General features: G+C 55.5%; 8 protein-coding genes and 1 non-coding gene across 9 annotated transcripts; 4 read left to right on the top strand and 5 right to left on the bottom strand.

Annotated features, from left to right (window-relative positions):
• Positions 1-143: 143 nt before the first annotated feature.
• Positions 144-232, bottom strand: CC84DRAFT_t21. Its single transcript has one exon. It is a non-coding gene; the product is annotated as a tRNA-Glu (tRNA).
• A 3,062-nt stretch (positions 233-3,294) lies between these two features.
• Positions 3,295-5,366, top strand: CC84DRAFT_1256732 (uncharacterized protein; the record flags this gene model as incomplete). Its single annotated transcript, XM_018184651.1, has 2 exons — positions 3,295-4,726; positions 4,780-5,366. 2 exons carry the CDS (start codon positions 3,295-3,297, stop codon positions 5,364-5,366), a joined length of 2,019 nt encoding a protein of 672 aa, XP_018041392.1.
• Positions 5,367-5,538: 172 nt separating this feature from the next.
• On the bottom strand, positions 5,539-8,170 carry CC84DRAFT_516317 (uncharacterized protein). The gene is made up of 7 exons (XM_018186571.1): positions 7,685-8,170; positions 7,370-7,637; positions 6,915-7,311; positions 6,732-6,814; positions 6,584-6,669; positions 6,210-6,535; positions 5,539-6,163 (listed from the first exon to the last, which is right to left on the bottom strand). The coding sequence occupies exons 1-7, from the start codon at positions 7,800-7,802 to the stop codon at positions 5,711-5,713; spliced, it is 1,731 nt and encodes a 576-aa protein (XP_018041391.1). The 5' UTR covers positions 7,803-8,170; the 3' UTR covers positions 5,539-5,710.
• A 1,648-nt stretch (positions 8,171-9,818) lies between these two features.
• On the top strand, positions 9,819-11,683 carry CC84DRAFT_515498 (uncharacterized protein). The gene is made up of 2 exons (XM_018186569.1): positions 9,819-10,969; positions 11,022-11,683. Exons 1-2 carry the CDS (start codon positions 9,949-9,951, stop codon positions 11,492-11,494), a joined length of 1,494 nt encoding a protein of 497 aa, XP_018041390.1. The 5' UTR covers positions 9,819-9,948; the 3' UTR covers positions 11,495-11,683.
• Positions 11,684-12,183: 500 nt separating this feature from the next.
• Positions 12,184-15,531, bottom strand: CC84DRAFT_1081305 (ARM repeat-containing protein; the record flags this gene model as incomplete). The annotated part of the gene is made up of 3 exons (XM_018173926.1): positions 12,184-13,401; positions 13,455-15,142; positions 15,207-15,531. The coding sequence occupies 3 exons, from the start codon at positions 15,529-15,531 to the stop codon at positions 12,184-12,186; spliced, it is 3,231 nt and encodes a 1,076-aa protein (XP_018041389.1).
• A 1,509-nt stretch (positions 15,532-17,040) lies between these two features.
• CC84DRAFT_502368 (uncharacterized protein) lies at positions 17,041-19,514 on the top strand. The gene has a single exon (XM_018186565.1). The coding sequence runs from the start codon at positions 17,305-17,307 to the stop codon at positions 19,093-19,095; it is 1,791 nt and encodes a 596-aa protein (XP_018041388.1). The 5' UTR covers positions 17,041-17,304; the 3' UTR covers positions 19,096-19,514.
• Position 19,515: 1 nt separating this feature from the next.
• Positions 19,516-22,611, bottom strand: CC84DRAFT_516690 (uncharacterized protein). Its single transcript, XM_018186573.1, has 4 exons — positions 22,304-22,611; positions 21,422-22,244; positions 20,197-21,361; positions 19,516-20,126 (listed from the first exon to the last, which is right to left on the bottom strand). Exons 2-4 carry the CDS (start codon positions 22,208-22,210, stop codon positions 19,729-19,731), a joined length of 2,352 nt encoding a protein of 783 aa, XP_018041387.1. The 5' UTR covers positions 22,211-22,244; positions 22,304-22,611; the 3' UTR covers positions 19,516-19,728.
• A 774-nt stretch (positions 22,612-23,385) lies between these two features.
• CC84DRAFT_1081694 (cyclin-domain-containing protein) lies at positions 23,386-24,075 on the bottom strand (the record flags this gene model as incomplete). Its single annotated transcript, XM_018173939.1, has 2 exons — positions 23,386-23,857; positions 23,909-24,075. Coding segments are annotated over 2 exons (639 nt in total), but the record flags the coding sequence as incomplete, so codon positions are not given.
• Positions 24,076-24,328: 253 nt separating this feature from the next.
• On the top strand, positions 24,329-24,966 carry CC84DRAFT_516399 (uncharacterized protein). The gene has a single exon (XM_018186572.1). The coding sequence runs from the start codon at positions 24,484-24,486 to the stop codon at positions 24,883-24,885; it is 402 nt and encodes a 133-aa protein (XP_018041385.1). The 5' UTR covers positions 24,329-24,483; the 3' UTR covers positions 24,886-24,966.
• Positions 24,967-25,539: the final 573 nt, after the last annotated feature.

Below are 25,539 nucleotides of genomic sequence, written 5' to 3'. Positions count from 1 at the left end.
TATACTGAGCTTTCAACGCCGCTCCGGACCGACTCGCTATACACCTTCGTCTGCAGTGCTCTATCGTCAACCTGCATTGTTCTGATTCGAGCCCAACCTGATTATCATTCTGGCGGAGGAGGACAAATCAAAACAAACAAAAATACCGCATCGGGGGTTCGAACCCCGGTCTTCTGAGCGTTTCCACGGCGAGAGTGAAAATCAGACATCCTAACCTCTGGACTAATGCGGTCTGGGGTTGTTGATTTGATGGGAGAATTTGGAGACGACGGGTATATATATACTTTGTGTGCGTTGAATATGATATCAAGGATGGATGGGTGAGAGGCTGGATGAGTGAGTGAGTCAACGATGATGAGGGCGTGAGGGCGGAGCGGGAACGTGCAATACAAGACATGCAAATGGAAAGTAGATGCCCGTCTTTGGATGAAGGATGGCGGCGAGGTGCAGGCTGTGTAACGGTAGGCCGGGAGCGAGCAGATGTGGGATGAGAAGGGAGGAAGTGCTTGGGCTGGATCTGAATACGTTTTGTGACCATCGCGCCCTGCACAAGCGATTGTCAGCATGTCTGCAGGTTTTGGGGCGAGATATCTCGACCGTGATTTGCTATCCCCAGTTTCCACATTCCTCCAATTGCTGTACTATACTGTATGGTCATCTAGCTCAACGCATTGAGTGATGCTCTGAAAGTACATGAGACACATCGACTTCGATTCATTCTGTGCTCTCCCTCCTCCCTGATGTCCTAAAGACAAACAGGGTCGATTCGTGACCGCGATCTTTCATGGTTCGCCGCAGTCTACGTCCTGTGGTTTGAAGCGAAGGATTCTGAGTCTGGAAAGGTTCGACGAGCGAGTCTGGAAAGGTTCGACGAGCAAGTCTGGAAAGGTTCGACGAGCGAGTCTGGGACGGAAATATCGGTACAGACACTGCAGTACAGAGACACAGACGGCTGCGATGAGGCCGAAAGGTGACATGGCCTCAGACGAGAACCCGGACACCGGTGGTTTTCGAAGTCCACGTGAGATCGCTTTCTCGCAGTCCTGTAGCTGTTCTCCTGTCAGATGATCCTGTGCACGTCAGTAGATGCAACCATAAACTCGATTTGCTAACGCTACCGTGTTGTCTTGACAGTACTCCAGGAAATCTTTCGATGCCGTCCATGATGCGACTCTGAGAGTCTCTGATCCCAAACCAACCTACCACGCCAAATGCGATGGCGAGTGCAAGGCTGAGAATGACTGTGACTTTATTGAATGACCTTATTGCTTGAATTAGTATGTGTTTGGTCCAACTCGAGGCTTCGAGAAGCCATGACAAGATACTGGGAGCTGGCTTTGAGCCAGGTTGTGATATGGGCAGAGGAGGACTTGGATTGACATTGATTTACCAATCAGGAGCCTGGAGTTGTTGTAAGGCGATTCCCGATGACGTTTGCGACATCTTCCGCAACTTCGAATAATGAGAGGTAAGATCTCGTGACCGATGGGCGACCTTTTTGCTTTGCAGGCAGAAGTACTGTGGATAGAGTGACTCGACGAGAGGTCGGTTGTTGAGATCTGTCGTTCCCTCCAGCGATCGGCCATGCGGAGCGAACAAATAGAGTGCATGTGAAGCATTCGGAACTTATACTAAGTTCCAGACGTCACTCCGCACGTATAATTTCCCCGCTCTAAAGTCGATGGCTGGGCACCTATGAGGCTGCGAGCCCTGCACAGGCACCACTCTCGCCGCCGCCACAGTTCCATGCCAGCAGCCTCACGACCCAATGCTACGCATGATCTGATGTGGCTCAAATGATCAATTAAAGTAAGTGCACCAAGATCTTCACCATATGCTGTCATCACTGAAGGGACGCACCCAGTAGGCATTCTAAGGAGTAGTAACTCGGAAATTTCGAAGCTACAAGACGCGAGAATGAACGACTCCTATGCTTGAGTCGTTACTTGTATTGTGCGTGCGCCTCTCATAGCTAGCACCTCAACAGAAAAGCATCCCTCAAATCGCTTAATCTTGAATAGCGCGTGCAAAACGGTTGCTGCCTAGGTGACGTGCGAACCGATCAGAAAGAACGCATGTATCCGAAGTCTAAATACCAATGCTTTACATCAATTGCTGTGCCATTGTTATCCATGTATTAGTCCTTTTCGCCCACAGGATTCCTATATTACGTTTTGCCGCAACTCAAAAGCTCGCGGAGACTCAACAATTGTTTGGTACTCTTTCGACTCTAACTTCCACAGATAGTCGACGTGAACTTGAACAAGCTAAGCTATGCAAACTTGAACCAGCTAGACTACTTGCAACACTTCTGTTTGCTATTGGGCAGCAGTTGCAGTCCAAATGACATCTTTATCTACTACCTTACAAGGCTGCCAATTCGTGATTCGTGGAAACAATCTGGAAAGCATGCCATTCGAATCTTTGTTATGTTCTTCTCAAATGAAGGCGTGCCCGGCTTCACCCTTCAGTACCAGTGAGTTGTCCCGAGCGATCCGCGTGTGGAGGCGATCTCGAACGAATTGATCTGAAGAGCAAGTGGGATCTAGACAATAGCTTCGGATCTTGTAGCAGAGACAAGGAACTGCAATCATATCCGAAGATTGGCAGTGACTCGGCTGCGCTGGCTGCACCTACCACAGGTACGCTACAATTTATCAAACACCATATCCGCTCTGGCTTTCGCTTGGCGCATAGTGTAGGCAACTGGCCCTTCATATTACGACTGCAAAGGATCTGTGTACGTAGGCCTTGTATTTGTGTCGCTGGTCACTCCTCTCCTTTTTTTCCGAAGGTCGGTCAACTCGCGCGAGATCGGTCTACGTCACGTAGGTATGGTATGCTCCGTCCGCGCTCCTATGCTGTGTGAGATGCGCACTGGTAATATAGCGACGCAGGGACGAGGATGAAAGTGTTTGGGCCCGACACTAAGCCATTACGGATTGCTGACATGCTGTGCATTGCTGATTCAGATGACCGGCGGCGTGGTTCAGCCAATCACATTTATTAGAACCAGCGCTAAGCTGTGTAGGAGGAAGCCACCCTTTGTTTGACGGAGCGAAGCGAGATGCGCGGCGCTGGGGTTTGGGACCTTCGGAGACCTTAAATTCTGGTCGGAGAAGGCGGACGTGGTGAGGGTTGCCACCGACAAGACACAGCGTCGTGCTTACGACGCGGAAAGGTACAGCCCCCCTTCACTATCGTATCGAAGATTAAGCGCGGAGTCACCCTCGGATACATGAAGCTTGCGACTTGCTCGTCTGCGGCTACATAAAGAGCAACGAAAGAGATACCATGGCTTCCACGCCACAAACATTGGTCGACGGCGCGTCGACAGGGGCAGCAACACCGGCAACTGGCAACCACGAACATCAACATCACCATTTCCACCACACCGGCAAGAGGCTCCGACAAATTCTCCGGCCTGATGGCAAGAAGGTGCACGTCGCAGGCTCGCCGGAAGAAGCCAACCATCTCCGTAAAACGCTCTCCGCGACAGAAAAGGAGGAAGATATTGACCTCGTCATCCATGGCTCGCCCGAGCACATCGATGCCCTCCGTCATACCCACCAGCACCACACGGATCGACACCAGCGCCTCAAGGAAGACCACCCCGAGATAACGGAGGAATTTGAGCGTGTCATTCGCGAGCTCGATGCCCTATCCAGGGAGCTGCACATGGTATCTTCACACGCCGTACAGCTGGATGCGAACTTCTCAAAGTATGGATACTCCGCGCACCTCCGGACGAAAGACAGTCCCACAAATTCCAGCGCTGCGTCAATGAACTCGGAGATGTTCGACAAGGAGACGTGGGATGCGGAGCGGAAGCTGGGCACCACGATGCGGTTCTACCAGAAGCCCATTGTCCGGCAGTATTTCCACAAAGGGCTGCTCTGGCGCGCCAAAGAGGCGCAGGAAGTCGCGAGCTACGAGCTCTTCATCGACCTGTTCTACGTCGGCATCATCGCTATCACGGGCGACCAGGCCGCCGAGCACGCGACGGGCGAGTCCCTCCTCCGTTTCACAATCACCTTCATCATGGGCTGGAAATTCTGGTCCGACATCTCCCTCCTCATATCCTGGTTCGATTGCGACGATATACTAAGGCGCTGCTCCGTGCTCTTCATCCTCACCTGTCTGCTTGGCTTCACGACAAACATGGCCTCCGCCTTCGAGCACACCTACACGCCGCTGGTGGCTTTCTATCTCGCCGCCCGTCTTTTCGTCGCAGCTAGCTTCCTCTGGTACGCCTACGCCATTCCCATGGTACGAGCCTGCATGCTCGCCAACGCCCTCCTCATCACCTTCCCCGCCGCCCTCTGGATCGGCAGCATCCACGTCGAAGAGCCCGCCCGGCAAGCCCTCATCTGGCCCGCCCTCGCCCTCGACACCCTCGGCTTCTCCATCATGATCCTCGTGCAGCGCCCGCAGATCTGGGCATCCCGATTCCCGCGCGCACTAGCCTGGACGAAGTCGCAGTTTGAGTTCTTCCCCGGGGCCAACATCGAGCACCGCATCGAGCGGACGGGCGCGTTCGTCACGCTGGTGTTTGGCAGCTGTGTGTTGGGCCTGCTGTACCAGAGTTCTGTGGAGTTCGGCATCAATGCGTTCTTCGGGAAGGCGGTGATGGGGCTGATCCAGGCGTTTACGTTCAACTGGATCTACTTTGAGATTGACAGTTTCAATCTGCACACGCATGCTATCAGGCGGAGCGTGTGGTCTGGTACGCATTCCTTTTCCTCGCCAGCGATGACTAGCTAACCTCCCCCGCTCCAGCGATGACATGGTTCTCGATCCACCTCCCCTTCATAATGGCCTTTGTGCTCTCCTCCTCGGCCCTCGCCGTGCTCGTCCGCGCCCACGACGCCCCGGACTCGCCCCTCGACTCCCTCTACGAGACCTTCATCCCCCGCAGCGAAGAACACATCTCGGTCGGCCTGCGCTGGTTCTACTGCGGCGGCACCGGCATCGCGCTGCTCTGCATGGCCGTCATCGCCCACGCCCACCAGCACAAATCCATACCCAACCAGCGCCTCTTCAAGAACAAGCGCCTCCTCATCCGCATCCTGTGCGCCGTCGCTATCCTCTGCTTGCCCGCTGCGCACTTGAACTCGCTCGACCTGGTGGGGACGGTCACAGGGCTGCTCGTGCTCGTGCTGGTGGTGGAGTTGGTGGGTGCGAGCTGCGCAGGCGAGAACGTGCTGTGGGATACGAGGTGTAACAGGGGGAAAGGGGCGTATGAGGCGAGGTGTGGGGTGAAGAGGGAGGAGTTGGAGAGGAAGGCGGCAAAGGGGGAGGTGGTGGATGTGGAGGAGATTGCGGAGAGGGAAAAGGGGGAGAAGGGCGTGAGGAGCATGGTATAGTCAGGGAGGGAGGTGCAGAGATACGGGGTGCTGGATATTGGTTTAGGTGAAGTTGATGAGCAGAACAATTCATTTTACTATGAGACACGGTATTTGTGCTTGATTTTCGGGATCCTACGCTGCTGGTACGTAAAAATGCAACATGCGTCTAGAACCCGTCCAAATGCTGTCTTGCTAGTGCTCTCTCGTTTGAGAATCGGTATAATGTGCGCTGAGTTGAGCGGCGAGGCTACAGAGATGTGTTTGTAACGGTGGCTGGGCCGAATTGCGAGCTTGTGGCATTGCTCTCAGGATGACAGCCCACAACCTCGAATGCTCAATTCGAGGAGGCGCCCTCTGAAGAGTTAAGCGGCCTGTGGCGGATTGACTTCATCTGGGAACCGAATAGCCCTCTGGTTGAGCTGAATCGGCTGTGAAGTATTGACGTGGGTGTTGCTGCTGGTAGGGTCTTGCTTAGAAGTTTCATTGCTGAGATCGTTCGAGGATATCGTTGGCGCGTTAGACAGCGGGAGTGGGGCCTGTGAGTTTCCGCGCGAATGCGACCGTGAAGAGTTGTCGGAGCGAATGATAGTCCTCCCGATACGATACACACTGCGAGGCAGGATGTTGGCAGCTGTACTGGAACCCGCCCCCGCACGGCGTCGAAGCCCTTCGTTAATTTCTTCAGCATCTTCCGGGTTTTCGCTGATGTGGAAAGGCTCTGGGCTTTCTGCTCTTGCTGAGGAGACAGCTCGGGAGATGGATCTTGGTAGCCACAGTCCAAATTTGGACATGGGGATCGTCAAGCCGTGGATGATCTATGGTGGTCAGGTATACCGAAAGCAGCTGGAACGAGATTCATACCACACTGCAGATGACAAGGAACCAAACGACTATCTTCGTCACCTCCATTAGGTACACAGCATCGGATCTTGGCTCTCCATCTACGGTAACGTTCTTGCGCAGAAAGTCAAGTGTGATGTAGAGGTAGAATATGGCGCTGACTCCGATCGGGCCAAAGAAGCCGACGTACAAGGCCTGGCGCTTCTCTTCAATCTGGTGAATGCTTTTATGCATCGCGAAAACGATAGGTGGCCGGCGAAGGAGCAAGACGAGGATGCCGAGAGGCACGAGCCGGTAGATGGGAATGACATCGTTGGTGTAGAATTCCTTCCACGGACACACAGCGCCTGTAGAAGGTCAACAGAAGATGCAACAAGGGAAGTCTCACTGCTTACCGAACCAGATAAAGACTGACACGTTGAGTAACATGTCAATAGTAGGTTGGAAACTGTCGTCCATTGTTTCAAGCCGAAACCAATCGCTTCAGAATTGTCAGCGTGTTGCGGGACATGAGAGGAGCGCGTATAAAAGACTGCGACTTACTCCCAGGTGAATGTATTACCGGCGATGAAACACGCGAGGATATCGTCAGATCCTACCATACCCATTGTTCCGACCAAGAAAAGCTGCAGATATTAGCATCCGTACCACGCAAATCCGTTATCACGACAATTGAGAATGCATGTTCTATTGACAAGCTCCAGTACTGCAGGGCTAGAAACTTACCGCGAGAGTAATAGCGAACACGAGGAAACTCTCTCTGTCCACATAGTGACGTTCCTCTGCCCAATGAAGGAGCTCCTTCGCGATCCAACCTACTGCGGCGCCATATACAATACTGAGCAATATGGTATAGCCCCATGTCTCGCCAAACCAGGCGCCTATAGCGTTACCGATGTTGTGATCAGAGCCTACGCCAGTATGCTGGATGATGTAGAGCGGAAGGAACAGGAAGGGATAGCCCAAGCCATCATTGGCGCCCGATTCGGCTACAATGATCTTCTGCAACTCCTTAGGAATGCTTTTGTCTGCGAATTTGCCCTTGACGATGGAGTTGGAGAGGACAGGATCTGTAGGAGTGACGCAAGCACCAACTGCGAGAGCTTCAACGAAGTGGATATGGCTGAGAAGGTATCAGCATCACACTTTCTGCATATATAAGATTATACATTGGGACTTACGGGACCAGTGCATAGATCAGAAGGCTTGTTACCAGCCACATGACTGCCATGCCAGGGCCCAAAAGAAGAGCCAAGCTCTTCCATTCCGTTTTCAAATACTTGCTCGGTAATTGCACTCCTGCGAGTACAACCTGGACTCCGAGGACCAGACGGGAAAAGTAAAGCGTAATCGTGTTCAAGACCTCCTCGTCGTGTAGAGCATATTGCTCAGGCTTCAACAGATTGGCAGCATTGGGAGAGAAGATGACACCAGCGATAAGGGATATCACTGGGTTTTGTCAGTTGCAATATCAACTACCAATTTGACCAACATACGAGCTTCAGACAGATAGAATTTTTCCTTGAGCAGGTACGAGACAAGGCCAAAGAGGGTGATGAATCCGCCAAGACAAGCGCACACAATGTTGAAGTTGTCCACCGCAAGAGTCGGCATCTTGAACCCCACCTGCCAAGGCAATCAAGATTTTCAAAGTCGTAGCAATCGGCTTTCAGTCGCGGAGAAGCAAGCACCGCGACACAAGCTAATGTTAGGGGGAGCTTGTACGTTGGACTTTGGTGTTAGTCGGAAACGCTTGCTGGTTAGCGGAAAGCGTGGATACAGTGAATGTTATTGAATCATTGATCATGTAGTTGCGAATGACTGCTAGATAAGGCGCCACTTTGAGATGGAGAGGGTGCTTGTGCGGATGCACGCGCCAATGATGGTCGAATTTGTGATATCTGTTTGGTGAGACGTGAGACGGAGTGGTAGCAAGTCGAGGTTTGCGGGGAAGGTGTTTCCACGACTTATCAGGGTCTCCAACTAGTGCTGGAGAAGGCGTCTTGGCACCCGTAGCTTTGGTGCAGGCTTTGATCGATTGATGAAGGGTCGCCATAACAAGACTGCTGTGTTCGAATGCGCTTTAACACACAAACGCGATAATGTTCATTCAAGAGAGAAGCCTTGGTCGCGTTCAAAGTGGTTCCGCTACTTGGGCTGGTCTTACCTTGGTTGCATGACCGTCATCACCTTTGGTGGAAGCGAACAAGGTGACAAGTCGAAGTGCCCTGGAGTATTTGGATATACACATAACGTGACAGAGAAGTCGGACGTGAACTGGCCTCCAGACGTACCTCTTCGTGCGTTGGGTTTTCTACAACTCCACGCCAACTGTAGGCTAGCCTGGCGTCGTGGACAGAGCTGAGACCAGAGCCTCTGATTATCTGCATGTTTGGTCTAGTGTGAGGCATGTGAACCAACGCCATTCCAGCGATGAACGCCAACATGTGATTGTGTTGCGGTTGAGACGAGGACGTCATCTGGTTGTGGCGATAACGTATCTGAGAGCTACACATGTTGGGCAGTTTGCAAACAACGTTCTAGCAGACTCTTCCCGGCGAATCGGACCGGGGCATTTCCAATAGCAGATGGTATGGCGGGTATGCCTCCAGCCCATTCTATGGCAATCACGGAGTATGATCGGTATGCGAATAGTGGGAGCTACACGAAGCAAAGCGCATGCGTTGGATTCCAGATATCAACAGGTGTTCCCCACGTTGGCCAGCAGTTGGACCAACTGGGGAGCGCGGCTGAGCCTCGGCACGGGGAAGCGAATCAGGGTGCAGCGTGGCGAAAGACGTTCCGAACTCGCAAGGGCCCGCAGAGCCAGCGATCGGCGTCCCTGCGTTTCATCCCGATTTTCCATCTCGAGCTGTTGCGGGAGCCATTGCGCAACCCACAGCGCAGCAGCAGCTGTGCCGCTGATGCTAGAGCTCCGCCTCTAGGGCTCCTGGATGGGCGCGGTGTGGAGCAGCTGTTGTTGCGCGGCATGCACGGGGAGGGGCTAACTCGGAGGAGCGAGGCGACGGGCAGGTTTGGGGAGCTGGTTAGCGTGACAGGCGCGTGAGTGTGGGCGCAAAATGGCGGTCTGCTGCATGGGTTCTGGTCGCCAAGGCGGCGGAGGGGAGATCAACAGAGGAGCCCAGAGGCTGGAGGGCTGCAGAGGTGGGAATGCTGCGGTGCGTCGAAAGCGTTAGCGAGGGGGCTCCGGTTTGTTCCCTCTGGCGCCGCCGTCGCTCGCCTCGGCGGGCCTCCAGCATGTCTGACCGTCAGTGCTTGACGCAGAACCCACCGCGGTGGCGATGATCGAAGCTGAGACGCAGCCAAAGAGGCCTTCGCCGATGTCAGAGCGAGCGCGGTGCAGGGGCGCGAGCTGCTGCGAGTGGCTGGCCTGTAGGCCTAGCCAGGTACCGCGCGCCGTGAATGTTGCCGGTTCTCGAACGGCTGCGACGACCCGCACTACGGTGCAAAGGGCAGCTCAGGGTCCCAAGAAAAATTGACCTTGACCGCCTGCATGCTGCACTTATAAAACCGTGCCGCCTGCACCGGTAGCGCTCCTGACTGCCCTCCCGCTCGCTCAACGCCCCTCCATCCTGTGTCTGCCGGCAGCGTGGTGTGTGTACTTGTGCTGCCTTGTTCCCAACAGCAGCCCGCCTCTCAACAACACCCGCGACCACTGTTTCGTTGCTTCCTCCACCCCCCACCGCCCATTGACACCCAATAATTCTCCCGGGCTAGTCCTCGCTCCCGTCACTACACCATGGCCACCACCGCCCGCCCTCAGAACCCCGTCCTCAAGCGGAACATCACCACCGACTCGGCCATTTCCTCGTCGGCGCCCTCTGCGAGTGCCTCGCCTTTCGACTCGCCGACTGGATCGGCCTCCAACACGTCGCTCTCCTCGCTTGGCTCCGACGACAATGTCAACGTCAAGAACACGCGCGGGACGCTGCTTGACGGCTACGGCAACGAATTCCAGATTCCCGACTACACCATCAAGGACATCCGCGATGCCATTCCCAAGCACTGCTTCGAGCGCTCCGGCCTCCGTGGTCTTGGCTACGTTGCCCGCGACATCGCCTGCCTGGCCGCCACTTTCTACCTCTTCCACAACTACGTGACCCCCGAGACCATTGCGTCCAAGCCTCTCAGGGCTGCCCTGTGGGCTGGCTACACTGTGATCCAGGGCTTGTTCGGAACCGGTCTCTGGGTCATGGCCCACGAGTGCGGCCACCAGTCCTTCTCGCCCTCCAAGGTGCTGAACGACACGGTAGGCTTCATCGCCCACACTGCTCTTCTTGTGCCCTACTTCTCCTGGAAGATCTCCCACGGCAAGCACCACAAGGCCACCGGCCACATGGAGCGCGACATGGTTTTTGTTCCTAAGACGAGGGAGCAGTATGCTTCGCGCGTCGGCAAGTTTGCCCACGAGCTCCACGAGCTGACTGAGGAGACTCCGATTGCGACGCTTATCCACTCGGTGTTGCAGCAGCTCGGCGGCTGGCCCATGTACCTCATTGCCAACGTCACCGGCCACAACTACCACGAGAGGCAGCACGAGGGCAAGGGCAAGGGCAAGAAGAACGGTTTCTTCGGCGGCGTCAACCACTTCAACCCTGCCAGCCCTCTGTACGAGAAGAAGGACGAGCACTTGATCCTCGCTAGCGACGTCGGTCTCGCCGTCGTCATCGGAACTCTCTGGTACATCGGCAAGACTTTCGGATTCTCGAACCTTTTCGTCTGGTACATCATGCCGTACCTCTGGGTGAACCACTGGCTTGGTAAGTCCACGCAATTACAGTGTTGCAAGAATTCGTCACTAACGAGACATAGTTGCCATCACCTTCCTCCAGCACACCGACCCTACTCTTCCTCACTACGACGCTCAGACCTGGACCTACACCCGTGGCGCCGCTGCCACCATTGACCGCGAGTTCGGCTTCGTTGGCCGCACGCTCCTGCACGGCATCATCGAGACCCACGTTCTCCACCACTACGTCTCCACGATCCCCTTCTACCACGCCGACGAGGCCACCGATGCCATAAAGAAGGTTATGGGCCGCCACTACCGTTCCGATACCGAGGGTGGCTCTCTGGGCTTCCTCCAGGCCATGTGGAAGAGCGCACGCTGGTGCCACTGGGTCGAGCCCAGCGAAGGTGCTCAGGGCGAGGGCAAGGGCGTCCTTTTCTTCCGCAATCGCAACGGCCTCGGCACTGCGCCCGTCAAGATGTCCGCCCCCGTCGCGAAGCCGACTGCTGGCAAGACCGCTAAGATGCAGATTGGCGCCGATAGCGACAACGAGTGAAGCTCCGACACGATGTTACGATCCTGATCACGGCGACGGGCTGCGGGGTTGGACGCGGCTTTGCATCGAAGGAGTTTGGTTCGACCTGCGCACGCTGGCACAGCGGGCAGGATAATACTTGATCGAGAGTGGATTTTTCCCCGTTCGACTCTTTTTTCCTTTCTGGATAGACTACTATATCCTTGCTGTGCTGTGCTGTGCTGTGCTGTAGAGCGCTTGCTTGTGTGCAGATAGACGACTGAAAAGTTGGGTGCGACAAACAAACCAAGATGTGCAAAATGGAGATGATGTTCTTTCCAAACGTGTTTCCTGTGCTGTGATACTGCGTGACAATCTAGCGAGTGTGAAGTGGCAGCTGTTTCTGCGGCTGTGCCCGGATGCGGGGCTTGTATCAAGGGTTTGGCCTGGTTCGGCCCCAGCCAGGCATCAAGTCGGGGTCGCGCGCTCCACTCGATATCCAAGTAAGCAACTCTCTGGTGACTTTTTGCGTGACCTTGGTGATCTCTAGCATTGGTGAAAGGAAAAAAAACGGCATGGCTAGCGCATTGTGTTGTTTCTACAAAATAGAACCAAAGCCATACACTCTTCATGCATGGTGAAATCGTACATGCATCGCAAATCATACACACGAACAAAGCCAACAACCCTCCCACAAACTCCCCTGCTCATACGCTCTCCGTCGAGAAATGCTACTCCCTGCTCCAACTCCCCCTCTGCTGCCCGCCTAGCCCCCTCAATCCGCCTAACCCGCCCCCTTCCCCAAAATGCCCGGGACTGCCATAGCCGCTCGGCCCTGCGCTCCCACTCCCAAGCAACTTGCCCAGCTGCTCTACCGCCGTCTTCGCCCTCTCCCTCACGTCGAGATCGATATCCCTCCCCAAGCCCCGTGCGCCTTCTTCAAATCCCAGATTCCGCAACTGCATAGCGCGCTCCCGCGTCGGGCCCGCATCACTGCTGTCTTCTTCCCAGACAAGGTTGTTTATGAACCACGCGCATGGCAGGCGTACGTCGCGCCGGGGGTGGGTCAGGAGGGGCAGGATGTGCGTCATGAGGAGTGTTTGGGAGATGAGGAGGGAGCGGTGCGAGGGGCGCCCGTTGGCGAGGTGCACGAGAATGTAGAGGGTCGCGATTATGAGGTCGGTCGCAGGGTAGGCGGCCCAGTTTGGTTGGGCTGGGGGCTGGGGCTGGGTTGTGGAGAAGGAAGGGAGGCGGGAGGACGAGGGGGACCAGTAGCTGGGTGCTGAGGTGCCGCTGCTTGATTGTGCGGGCTGAGAGGTTGTGGAAGGGGCGCCTGTGGTTTTGGGGCGCAGTTTCGAATCGAGGAGCTCGAAGAACTCGGTGCGGTTGAATTCGTTGAGGAGGTGGTCGATCATGTCGCCAGAGGCCTTTTCTTCGGTGATGAAGTTGCGGACGAAATCGAGGGCTTGCTCTTGGATGCGGACGTCGTCGCGTTCGTTGCTAATATTTGCATCTTGCTCGTCACTCTTGATTTGCTGGAGGCGGTCGCGGATGTTTGTTGCGCTGGTGTAGCGCGAGCCTGGACGCTGGTGCCGACGAAGTGAGGGGATGCTGTCGGTCATGGTGTCTTCATCTTCTGAAGATGACGGTTCGTCGTCGACGTCCATGTGAGGATCATCAACTGCGTTGAGAATGTCGACTTGTTCACCTGCTGCGTTCGGCGTGCCCATGCCGAGAGGTGCTGAGGATGCTGCTTTCGACGAAGGCTCGCCGTTGAGCACCTGCTTCAGCCAGCCTACACCCAAGGTATCCAAGCACTTTTTCCTCATGTGCGTTGGGAGACCAAGGCACAGATGCTTGAGGGCCCACAGGCTACCGTATCTGAGGTCGAAGTTGGCTGAGCGGCAATGCTCACAGAGTGTCTCTAGTGCACCCGCTTCGATGATCTCCTGTATCATTTAGCAACGAGTCCGCAACGTGGATAATCGTTCGAGCAACGTACTGTCCGCATCGGAGAGACCTCCAGAACCAGATTCGTAATAACCTCAGTAGCAGCAACCTGCACCTTTATCTTCGGGTGCGTCAACAGGTCAAAAACAGGCTGTGCAATCCCATGGTCTATCAAGCTCGTCCGCAGCACGCTCACCGACCTCGAAAGCGACCTCGTGACCTTGCAAGCCGCAACAAGCACAGCTTCAGGATTACCATCCTTGGCCGACGTCGACTTTGCACCCACGGATTGCGACTCGCTCGTGAATGGGACAAGAGAGTCGATGATGAGCGGTGCACCACCCATCTCGATGATTAGCTTGCGCAACCCATCTTGCGAGTCTGCGATCGCTGCCAATGCCAGCAGCGCGCTTTCCCTGTACTTATACGCGTGCACGATATCAACGCCTAGGCCCGGCCTGCCCAGCGTCGATGATGCAGCATCAATCATGGGATCGCGGACTGCAGGCGCTGAAGATCTCGGCTGCCACAGCGGCTTTATTGAGGTGGTGATGGGATCGAACGACTTCTTCAGGATCTGCACTAGTACGGGTAGAATCTTTGCGTCGACCGCGGCACTCTGCAGTGTCTTGTTGCTCGCAATGAGCTCTGCGAGTACAAGTGGCGACCGCTCGAGAACGAACCTCATCTCCTCTCTGTCGGCGGGATCGAGCAGGTGCATCTTCTCCGCGTCTCTTGCATTTGGGTTTGCCTCTTCAATCATTTTGACCACCAGCGGTACGACAAGGTAGGAGAAGTGGCGTTCGCGCGTGGGTTTTGAGGGGTCGCTCAGAGACCAGCGCTCGCCGAATTTTTTCAGCAAAGCAAGAAGCCAGCACGCAGCTAGGCGTTCTCGCCCCTCCCCTCTTCTTGCGACGAACATGAGCCATGTGAAGAGCGGCGTCTCCGACTCGTCTGAGATGATGTTCCTACTCGATGAAGGCTGGAGCGTCTCCATGCTGGGTAACCGCGTATAACTGCCGCCCTCGCCCGCAGACGATGCGAACGATCCTAATGCAGGCCAACTCTTAGTGTACGGATCCGACTTACTCTGTAGCGTCTGCAACCTCGGAATCAGCTTGTCCCAGGAATTCGCCTGTGGCCCGCTGTATCCCTCGTACGTCCCTGAAGATCCCTTTGGCCATGCGAAAAGGTTCTGAATATGCTGCGAGTAAACGAATCGCGCGGTGTTATAGTGCGAGTCCTTGATGATCGCAGATATCGCCTCTAGGATATCCGGCAGATTTGACCTTGGCAGTGCTTCGGTATATGCGTGTCTGCTTTCCGGTCTCCGTGACGGATCGTCCGAGGCGGCAATGGCTACCATCTTCGCCGTCAGCAGATCCAGCACACCCGCATCAAGCAGCATCTTCTTCTGGCCCTCCTCCCGACATGTCTTCGCTAAAAGCTGTGCCACTGAGGCTATCTGCTGGTACACCGTGCGCGATCTCGCCGTCTGCGCGAGCACTTCCGCCAAGCTTTCCACCACAGACTTCGTATATATCTGCTGCGTCACCGACAGCGAGAGCAGCGATGACGAGTCCCAGAAAGGCTTCTCCTGCGCGACGGCATCTGCGATCTGGTTGAGCGTCCGCAGCGTAGTGACGAGGAGCTTGGATGGGGATTCGCTCGGCGACAGGGCCTCAAGGAGCGGCGGGAGCACATCGCCCGCAAGCAGCGGCGTGATGAACGCCGGGCCACCTATACACCCCAAAATCAGCACTCTGGCCCTTTCCAACTTTCCCAAGTACGACACCAGACTCACCATTCGCCAAACTCCCCACTACAAGTGTAGCCTGGAACCTCAACTCATCCTCCCCCGTCCACTCCACTGCCTCCTCTTCCCTCCCACTCCCACTCCCACTCCCACTCCCATTTGCAACACCCCTCCTCCTCTTCCCTCCCCTCCTCGTCTCCGTCCTCAGCAACCCCGCAAGCGGCCTTACCACACCATGCACAACCGCGAGTTCCTTCCTCTGCTCGTGGCCGACAATCTCGTTCTTCAGGTTCCGCAGCGCACGCACCTGCGCTTCAGGGCTGCTAGGGTTCGCGAGCTCGATGAGCGCGGGCGGGATCGTGGAGCGGCCCATAGTATGATGTGCGGACAGTGCGCGAGAGAGATGCAGAAAGGTTTATGGGTAAGGCGATTGCGGCATGTGAGCGGCGCGAGCGAGCAAGGCGTCGTGAGGTGTGAGCGCACGAGTAACGTGATACCGGGGCAAATTATGTAGGCAGCGTAGGCACTGTAGAATGCGTTGAGGGTTCGAGGCACAAGCCCAGGGCGGAAGCTACAGCTGGTAACCGGAGGTAATGTGCAGCCGGGCACGGGAACGGTGCAGTGCAGGCGGGATCGATCAATCGGCGCGCATCAAATACTGTATTTCCAGCCGTTCCACGGAAACCGACATGCGAGCAGGTGCGCAAACAACTTATCGATAACTGTCTGGCTTGCACGGCGGTCGCCAGAGCACGGCGTCGTCACAGCCCGGGTATTCCGAATGCGGTCTAGAGCGGCTGAGGCGTTGAGCACGTGATTGTGCGAACCTCCAGGGTAGGAGCTGGCATCGAATGCCGTGCGAAGCAGATGTTGAAGACAAGTGCCCCCGACACGCAGAAGGTGCGCATCAGCTGTGAATAGCAGGTTCGCTGCGCCAGAACAACCCATCACTTACATCTCACTCTTACACCTCACTTCGTTCAGCAGACAGCGCCTCCAGGATTGTCTCGCATCTCTTGCGTCTACATGTAGACCAAGCACAAGCTATGCCTTCGCCGGTCTACTGATCGAAAGGCAGTCTCAGCATGACTTGTGCTGTTGGCAGAAGGTTGGTGTCTACAATGCTATCCATCCGCTCATGTTCTCGTATTCTTCTGCCTCGGGCATCGGTCGTGTATCGATGCTGCGCCGCTAGGGAGCACTGCCCCGTCCGTAGCTGCTTTATTTCAACAACATCTAGAACAAGGTCTGAACATAGGCGACTTCCTTGCACGATTATTGCATCCCGAATTCTTGACATTCCGATATCGAAAGAGTATCATGGAAACCACCCAAGGGTACTTGCCATCCTTGCGCAACGATGAACGTTCTGCACTCATTACCACCATTATCAAATATGACGCCAGCCAGAAGGACTCTGACATATACCGTCCTTTAACAGAGAGGGACTCGATCCGGCTACTAAGAATACAGCCGGCCGATGAGGTAGATGCTGATTTGCATCTCAGCATTACGCATACTACTCTATCGACAATGACGGCTTCGAACGGGGACCCGTTGGAGTTCATAGCTTTGTCATATTTCTGGGGCCCGCAGGTATTCAGGAAACCGGTATACATAGAACCTGGCGATGAAGCTATACGAATCCACAGAGAAATCAGCGATGATTATGTCGAAGAACGTGCGACGCAGAGGCGCGAGGACTTAAGGAAGCATTTGGAAGCGATGCGAGTGTCCACGCTTCTTGCTTATAGCGAAGAAGCAAAGCAGCTTGCAAAAGTCACTTTTGGCAAAGCTGCGCAGCGAACGTGCAGCAATAGCAGCGATGCGACATCAACACAGGCACTTCACATCGGCGTCAATCTACATTCCGCACTCCGTCATCTTCGCCAGAATAGCACTGAAATCGTAGTCTGGGCTGATGGGTTGTGTATTGACCAGCGAAACATCCGCGAGCGCAATCATCAAGTGCTACATATGCGCAAGATATACCAAAGAGCTAGTGCGACAGTTGTCTATCTCGGTGACGAAATAGGTTACACGTCACTTTCAGCATGGAACTTTTTGGAACGGATCGCTGCCAAGGAAAGCGACAAGGGCAAGCACAACGCACTACATTTCAGGGGAGATTTGGGTGACGTCGAAAATGACGTGCTCACCCGGCCTTGGTAAGTGTCATACTACATCCAGTCCTGAGGCTGACGAGTTTGAAAGGTTCCGAAGGGTCTGGGTCGTTCAAGAAATCGCCGTCTCGGCAAATATCACCATGCAATGTGGTCAACGCTTCATGTCCTGGGATGATTTTTGCAAGGTCATACTTCTGGAACCGAGAGTCAACGACAGGTATGGACTCAGCTTGGAGAACAAGCAGTTGTACGAGAATGTGACGGAATTGTTCTTGACTAGATGCGCTTTTCTTAGTTCATGCGGACTTGAACATCTTCTTCCTTTGTGGCACAATGCCATTGGATACCAAGAAACACGTGGAACCTATGTTCTTGACATGGTGGCACGGTCGCGACGCCTGGAAGCAACCGATCCAAGAGACAAGATTTTTGCACTCCTTGGAATTTCTTCAGGCGTCGACCCGGATGATTCGAGAATCGCGGTGGACTACTCGAAATCCTTAAGCCAGGTATATGAGGACTTTGCACGCTACACAATTGATGCGGGGCGAAGCTTCGATGTTCTCAGCTACGCTGTTGCAAGCCTTGAGTGGGACTGGCCCACTTGGGTACCAGACTGGCGCCAAACGATGCCTACTTCACGAAACATCTTAAGCTGCATTCCTCTCTACGCAGGAGGAGGACAAGGCAGGCAACATGAATCATCTGAGATGAACGACCGCTGGTTGAAAGATGAAGACCATCTTCAATGTTCCGGGATAATCATTGGACAGGTACACGAAGTCTCTCCGACGCTCCAGCTTCACGGTAACGACGAGCTTGCTTTCGAGCAAATTCGACGAGAGTGTGGTGCAGATACCGAAAAGATGAACACTCGAATACTGGAACGGTGGAAGACATATCCATGGAAATTTGAATCGTGGGAAAGAGATCAGACCATGCGAAAGAATGCTTCGAGCTCCAAATTCCAGCCCACTCCTTGGGATGATTTGCCGCTAAATATACATGCTAAGTCAATGTCTCTGCGTGATCGGAAGCCTCTCAGTCTGTCAATTAGAGAGAAACTGACCTGGCCCGTTGGCTTATGTGAACAGCCAGTGTCGACCAAGTCGAACGAAGGGAAAAGCAACCTCTCGTACCACCCATCACGCTCAAGAGTAGTGTTGGAGCACTTGATTCAGAGATCTCGTCAGACTCTCGTTTGGACAGATGATGAAAGCATGGCTGTCGAAACTGTGCTCGATAGATCTTCTGTCATCGACAATCGGCGGCTGGGCCTGATGTTGAAACAGGGCATTACCATTCCTGAGCCGGAACGGATCATTTTCAAGCCAACCACGTCCTCTTCATCCACGAAAGAAGACAAATCTCTCTCACCATGGCCATGGCGCTTCGCAGGCCCCAGACGTCTGAGACAAAGATTTTCCAAGAGCCGCGGTCCACAGGTGCGGGCAACCCGCGGGTATATACTAGCGTCACACGATTCTTCTCCGCAGCACCGGCATCTGTATACTCTGATGCTACTTCCACCAGCTGCGAAAGTAGGCGACTATGTAGTCTCTCTGGTCGGGGCGCGGGTCCCCTTTGTAATACGACCATTACCTTCTGCAAACGATTCCGGGCCTACAAAGAGCTGTTTGGTTGGTGAGTGTCTTGTTGAGGACGACGATATCGTGGGTTTAGGCTCGCCACGAGATACTCTTGTTTCCCCTCCGTCTCGTCCCTTGCATAGTTTTGCACTCGGGGCGTTCTTCTCGCCTGCTGACGAGGAGCGATTATACATTGATAACGACTTGAAGAAGCTGGTTTGAAAATGCCCTTGCCCCTGCGGTCATTGCATCTCGGTACAATATAAACCTTGTTTGAACCATTGCAGTACCTTCCGCTCACATCTTTGAAAGATGCCTGAGTCCCATACCACCACCAAGTATTCATCTGGTCAGTGACCGTTGATACAAATGAATAACTATACAAGTATTCTTAGATTGTTAGCTAGGGGGAACACCTTGTCGTTATCACGCTTGTGCACTTGGCAACTTCACCTCTTGCAACAACGCTCTCTCCTAGTCGATCTGTACAGGCCTGGACCGCACGCGTGTTTGCACCATGACGCGGTAAACTTCTAAAACGGACTGACTATAGATCTATCGCACCACAATGTCCGCGCCCACAGACAGACGTCCACACAAAGAGAGATAAATGGGCAGAACACACAATCCTTGCGTGCGAAGCTAATGTCATAACATTCATACTTCGTTCATCGCTACGTAAACGTCATGAGTCGGTATCTCGTAACCACTCCGCCGCTCAATCCACTCCATGTGCATCTGCACGCCCAGACTCCGCCTCCGCCTCCCACCCCCATTTCCCCAAACAAAAGAAATACTGCGTGTGATGCAATGTATCGTCCTCGTCATCTCCCCTCTTCTCCCTCCACTCAAGCCTCAGATGTAAATCCCCTCATCCCTCTCCGTCTCCTTCCCCCCCTCGGTGAAAATAACAACGCTCACACACGCCGCGTACGCCTCCCTTATCGCGCACGCCATGCACGTCTCCTTGATATTCGCCACAATCGCGCTATGTCCATGGTGCGCGCACCACGCCCTCGCGAAGACTTCGTTGTCGGAGACCCCCAACGCCTCGATCGCGAGGATTTTGTTGACCTGCATGTGAGCGGGCTCGGCAGCCGCGGTGGTGAGGGCAAGTGCTTTCTTCCCGGGCGACGAGCGCGACGATGTCGGCCGCGAGCGTGCCGTGCGGCCGGACTGGCGGCCCCAGTCGTGGATGTCGACGAGGCCGTCGTCGATTTTGATCGCGGTGTAGGTGAAGTCGTAGAAGAGGACTAACCACATTCATCAGTAAGTCTCGCTGTGCAGAATGAAACGTGAGGGGGGAACGGAAGGGAGACGTACCATGCGGGCCCTGGTGGCACGGAAACGCGCTGATGAAGTCGACGTCGTAGCGCAGCTTCATGGGCCAGCTCTCGCCGCCGCACGCAAAGAAGATGCCCGCGTCGAACACGAGCGGACCGCCGGCGCCCTGCCGGGCGGACGACGGCTGCTCCTTCGCAGGCATGAAGCTGAGCTTCTCGATGCGGATGAGGTCCGTCACGTCGTCGAGGTCGGGCATGGGCACCTCGTAGTCGTCGATCGGATAGCTTTCTTCTACGGTTCCCAGGGGGTTTGTCCGAGTGTCCATGTGCACGACGTCTGCGGGGATGAGCCGCGGGTCTGGCGACGCAAGTTGGTGCACACGCACGCATTCTGTGCGCTTGAGATCGGGCGTGTAGATGCAGGGCCCAACCCAGCCGGCGATTTGCTTGACCCCGCGGGCGGCGCCGAGCACCTTTCCTACGATGCTCTGTGCCGACCAGTAGGTGTTGGCGCGGTACTGAAAGCCAGACGATTGATGCATGTGCGTCAGGTATTTGAGCGAATCTCCCGTGTCGCGATCACAGTCGATTAGGCTGTTCATGATGAGCCACGGGAGCGTTCGGCCAGGAAGTATGATTCCAGAGAACCACGACATTGCGTCTGCTGAACGGTCTTCCGGCGGCTTCTCCATCTTATCCTTTTCCTCGAGCACGTAGTCTATCTCGTCCATGTTTGGCCACTTTAGCGTCGCTGCAAACAACCTCAGTGCATCTTTCTGTCGCTTCTTACTCTTGAGCTCGAAGCTGAATGTGCTCTGATTGGCAGACGTCCGTGTCTTCGTAATTTCCATGTTCTCCATCCATCGCTGTGCCACCGCAAGATCCCAAGCAATAGTAGGAGAAAGATGCAACGTGAGTTTCCGTTTGAACTTGTCCGTGTGCTTTTTAGAATGAATGCGAAGATACAGTTCCACAGAGAGGAGCAGCTGGTGGAAGAATTCCTGCTTCTTGAGCTGGTCTGGTGCGTCGAAAAATTTAGCGACTACTTGGTTCTTGGGATTAGAGAAATCTATCCATGAAGGGTGACTGAGAATAGCAATGAGATCGTTCATCTGCTGCTGGACGTCCGTATGTGGGTGGTCACTGTAGCGCTCGGGATCTTCAATGAGCGTGCTGTAGAGGTACCTATACATCTCGTCCGGATCCTATCAACCAAAGTCAGGTCACTTGAACCACAATGAAGGCGAGACGGAACTTGGACTGACATCTTCCCCGAGGCCGACTTCCAAATGCTGTAACCGGTCCAGGATCTGGAGGAACTTTATTTTCCGTGGCTTCACCTCGCCAGTGGGCTTGACCGGAGGGTGACTGCTACCCGACTTGCTGACATAGTAGTTCAGCGTCGTCGTTCCTGCACTCTTGCCGTATGCATAGGCCATGCAGGGCTGCTCTAGGGAAAGCCATGGGAATTGACTCTCGAAAGCACCCGTCAGGTTCAGGGAAATATACCGGTAAGCGTCTGCCTGCACCGGCCCCCGATCTGTCCTGCTCTGGTGTTCCGAATCCATGACCGCGTAGAAGCGGTCATAGCCCTCGGGTGTATTGGGAATCGCGTCGCAATAGCCCTTGAACGTCGACGCCCCAGCGCATATCAGGTCCTCCGCCTCCTTCGGTCCCAACGCGTCGTCCTGCCGGTGGCCGCTCGGAGGCCACCGTCTCGAGCGGCGGAAGTCCTCGAGCGGCGTGGGGTGCGAGTACGACCCAGCTCGTTTCGGCGGGGCAAGCTGGCGGTACGGGAGCATTGCGTCGCCGCCGCTGCTGGAGGGGCGCATGGCGTGGGGATCGGAGCCATGGCGGGCGACTCTGGTGCGCGTTGCCACGGGGCTGGTGCGCGTCTTGGAGACTCGTCCGAGCTGCAGCTGTCCCAGGCCTTCGACCAGCGCGGGCTGCTCTGCGAACGCAAACGCGGAGGGCGCAACAGGTGCTTCGGGGTACTGGACGCCCCAATTATCGTGCGGTCGCTGGCTAAGCTCCCATCGGCCCATGTCAGTCATATCGTGGGCATGCCGTTCATGTACACTGGCGCTTCTGTCCGTCATGTTAGCACGCGAGCGCGTTGCGCGGGCAGGGTGGGATGGGGCGGCTACCACAACCTCAGGTACGCGCGGAGGGCACATCACGCCGCCCGCGAAGGAGCCTGCGACAGCCATTATGGGGCGGGGACATGAAATAGCGCGACTCACTCTCATGATACTTGCGCTGCTGCCGCCGCGAGCAAGACGAGACAAGCCAGGACAGGCCAGCGCAGCGCGATAGCCGTACGGTGTTGAGCGGCTCGAGCAGCAGACGACGGCTTCTCCGCAAAGGGCAGCACACGACCTCTCAAGCGCGCGCTTTCGTAAGAGTATCGGGTGTCTGAGTGGACGTGGGGGTGGGGACAGTTCGGAGTGAGGTACGGTTTCAAGTCGCTAGAGAGCACCGAGACTGTTCTTGCATGTCTCGAGCACATGGTGGTCTGCGCCTGACCGCTATCGATCTCGCCGTCTCTGCGGCTGCGATAATCGAGAGATGCACCAGGAGAAAGCCACACATTGCAGATGGCTAGCCTCACTCTTTGCATCCGATGTGTCCATCGAAGCGTGCGTCGACTAGGATCGTCCGGATACGGCAATTATCATTTGTCCACGTTCACTCACGAATGGCGCCGCTAGCCTCCAGCCATTCACCATTCCAGAAGAAGCCAATTTCGACCCTTCGCGGGGCATTTCATTATCATACTATTAAAACCTACGAGCCAATCACGAGACGCTTCGCGCTGCCCTTCCCTGGTGCCAACGTACGCTCCTAGGATTCCACATGCCCGTAAGCCGGAGCACTTGCTTCCCTGCACATGCACCAACCTCCAAGGAATGCTTTACCCGTTGTAATACCAAGTGCATTGCTCCTTGGCCAACCGGAAACAGGGCCGACCCGTTCGTATCAAAGCACCCGAACAGACTTGCAGTGTGCCTTTCTCCAGGTACATGTGTAACCATTCATAACCGTTGCTCCTCGCCCTGCAGTTGAGGCGGCCAACTCATCAGGCCATCCTTCTTATCCTGACACCCAAGGCATCCTGATGGCGTCTTCTGAGGCATGTTTGCCGTGAAATGACGATATCAAATGCAGTGGCAGCGGAGGGACCGCCGTTTCAAAGAAAGAAAACCGTAGGATATCATTACCGATGCTATTAATCGCTGGAGCCGGTCGTGCTCGCAACCAACGCATCAATCCGCGATGATGCCGCTGAACTCTCGGGGGTTGAAGATACCTCAGAGTCTGTCTCCCTCTCCATGACGTAACCATCGCCTCTCTCCACCAGACCCCTGTAGTAATCGACGAGGACCTCTGGCTTCGGCACGATCCGCCAATCCAGCTTTCTGAGAAATTCCAGCTCTAGTAGCGCCAATTCCCGCAGGCTGACGCCGCCCACCTTCGCATATAAGCTATTCGTCCAGAAGCTATCGCTGAGCCCTTTTGCGGCGACGGTGGCGGCTGTTATTAGGAAACGGTGTACGGTCAGGCTGCTGATGGTGAAGGCGGGGTACATGGAGCAGAGCTTGTCGACGTAGAAGACCATGGATAGCAGGATGGGCGGCGAGAGTGTAGCGTGGACGATGAGGCGGAAGAGGTAGTCTTTGACCGAGATGGCCGGCGGTGCTCTGCGAAAACTGTCAGTCTCGATTCTTGGCAGTGGTGCTTTGCTATCATACCTTGAATGGAACCGTGTGAGCTGCCCGTCCCGCAACGGCATGTCATCGTTCAAGCGCACCAGCTCCATAAGCATGTCGGATACCAGGACGCCCAGGTCTTTTACGTCGCACGTCTCGTACTTCAGTGGCATGACCTTGAGGTCTTCGCTCTGCGGCCGCGCCCGTTTGGCGGGAGACGACTGCGCTGCGGGAGCAGCATCAGCCTCACTCTGCCTGGGCGTCTGCAGCACGGGCGCTGGAGCCTTCTCTTTGTCTCTTGACGCTGCCCTGGTGGGCTGAGTGCTCTGCGCCGGGGCCGCTGGCTGCGGGTCTACCCGCAGGCTGGGCTCTGGGGGCTCCGTAATGGTGACCTCGGCGGAGAAGTCCCTCCGCTCTATCGGTACTGTTGGTTGTGATAGTTGGGTGCTGGGCGCGGCGGGCGCGGTCTGGGGCGGGTGTGGCCTGTAGGTGGGAGGATAGCCGTCCGGGGAGTACTGCGTACCGGCATCCGCGTACTTGCGAGTCGCTGTCGTCTGGCGGGGAGAGTGTAAGGGGCGTGGCGATCTTGCAAACGAGAGCACTGGCGACTGCTGCGAATGCGCTGCGGTCGGGCCGCTGCTCACCTGCGGACGAGGAGGGGCACAGGTGCTGGATGGACGTCGTCGCGCAGCATGATAGGGGCTCTTGCGCAGGTTTTGGAACGTGGCAACAGGCGAAGCTGGAGCGGAGGAGAGATTAGGACTGGAACTGAGCATACTAAACGCCTTCGTCGTCTGGGGCAGGTGGGAACGCTGCGATGGCGCCTGCGAGGTGCGGTCAGGTCGCGCCTGCCGAGGCGGGAGCGAAGTGCGTCGCCCAGAACCACCGCCGTTGCTCAACGGCAAGTACAGCTAAGGCGAGGCTTCATCGAGCAACTGAAGAGTGAATGTGTATGCGTCCGGATAGTCCAGAGAGCGTCAGGAGCGCCGCTAGCCTCTAGGACGACTTGCACGTGGTGAAGGGCCGGCGGTGATTGGGCGCGCGAGGGAGTGCGGTGCATGCAACGCAACGGCTATCCACTCGAGAGCCAGACGCTGCGAGCCGTGGCATATCAGTGCGCCTGACGTGCCCAAATCCGCTGCTAAAAAACACGCGGCCGTCCGCACCAGGAGCCCCCGAGGAATGACGGAGCCGTCTCCGTTTCAGAGGTTGCTCTGTGGGCCGATGCTTCCGGCTAGCTTCCTCAGCCCTACGCGGAAAAAATGTGCCTCCGCGCGACCAGTACATCCGAAACAATTCCATTTGCTAATCGAATCAGCGCATTTTTCAACGTCCAGCGGGGCCTTCGTGGAGATCCTCCAGAAAAGCCAGGGAGATCAAGTGGACCCGAGACATAATCTCAGTGCGATAGGATACCACGTGGGGTCGCTGCCCAAGCACTGAAAATTCGCACCGCCAATGTAGATCCTGCACGTGCCGTGCCTTCTGGTTGTCCTGGACTGCTCCGCTTTCGTCTAGCGTACAGTTTGCTTGACCTGGACCGTAGAAGGGAATTTTCGGCGGCGCAGTCGTGGCAAGTTGACCAGGGGCTGCAGACCTCCTCAAATCTCTGTGATCACGTCATTCTCGGCTCAGTTCCGACATGGATGTGTCGGTCACCATGTTTGCCTTTA

This window comes from Paraphaeosphaeria sporulosa, assembly GCF_001642045.1.
Source record: "Paraphaeosphaeria sporulosa strain AP3s5-JAC2a unplaced genomic scaffold CC84scaffold_2, whole genome shotgun sequence".
Taxonomy (NCBI): domain Eukaryota; kingdom Fungi; phylum Ascomycota; class Dothideomycetes; order Pleosporales; family Didymosphaeriaceae; genus Paraphaeosphaeria; species Paraphaeosphaeria sporulosa.
The sequence above is the reverse complement of the archived record's forward strand: the minus strand, read 5'-3'. Positions and strand labels throughout refer to the sequence as shown.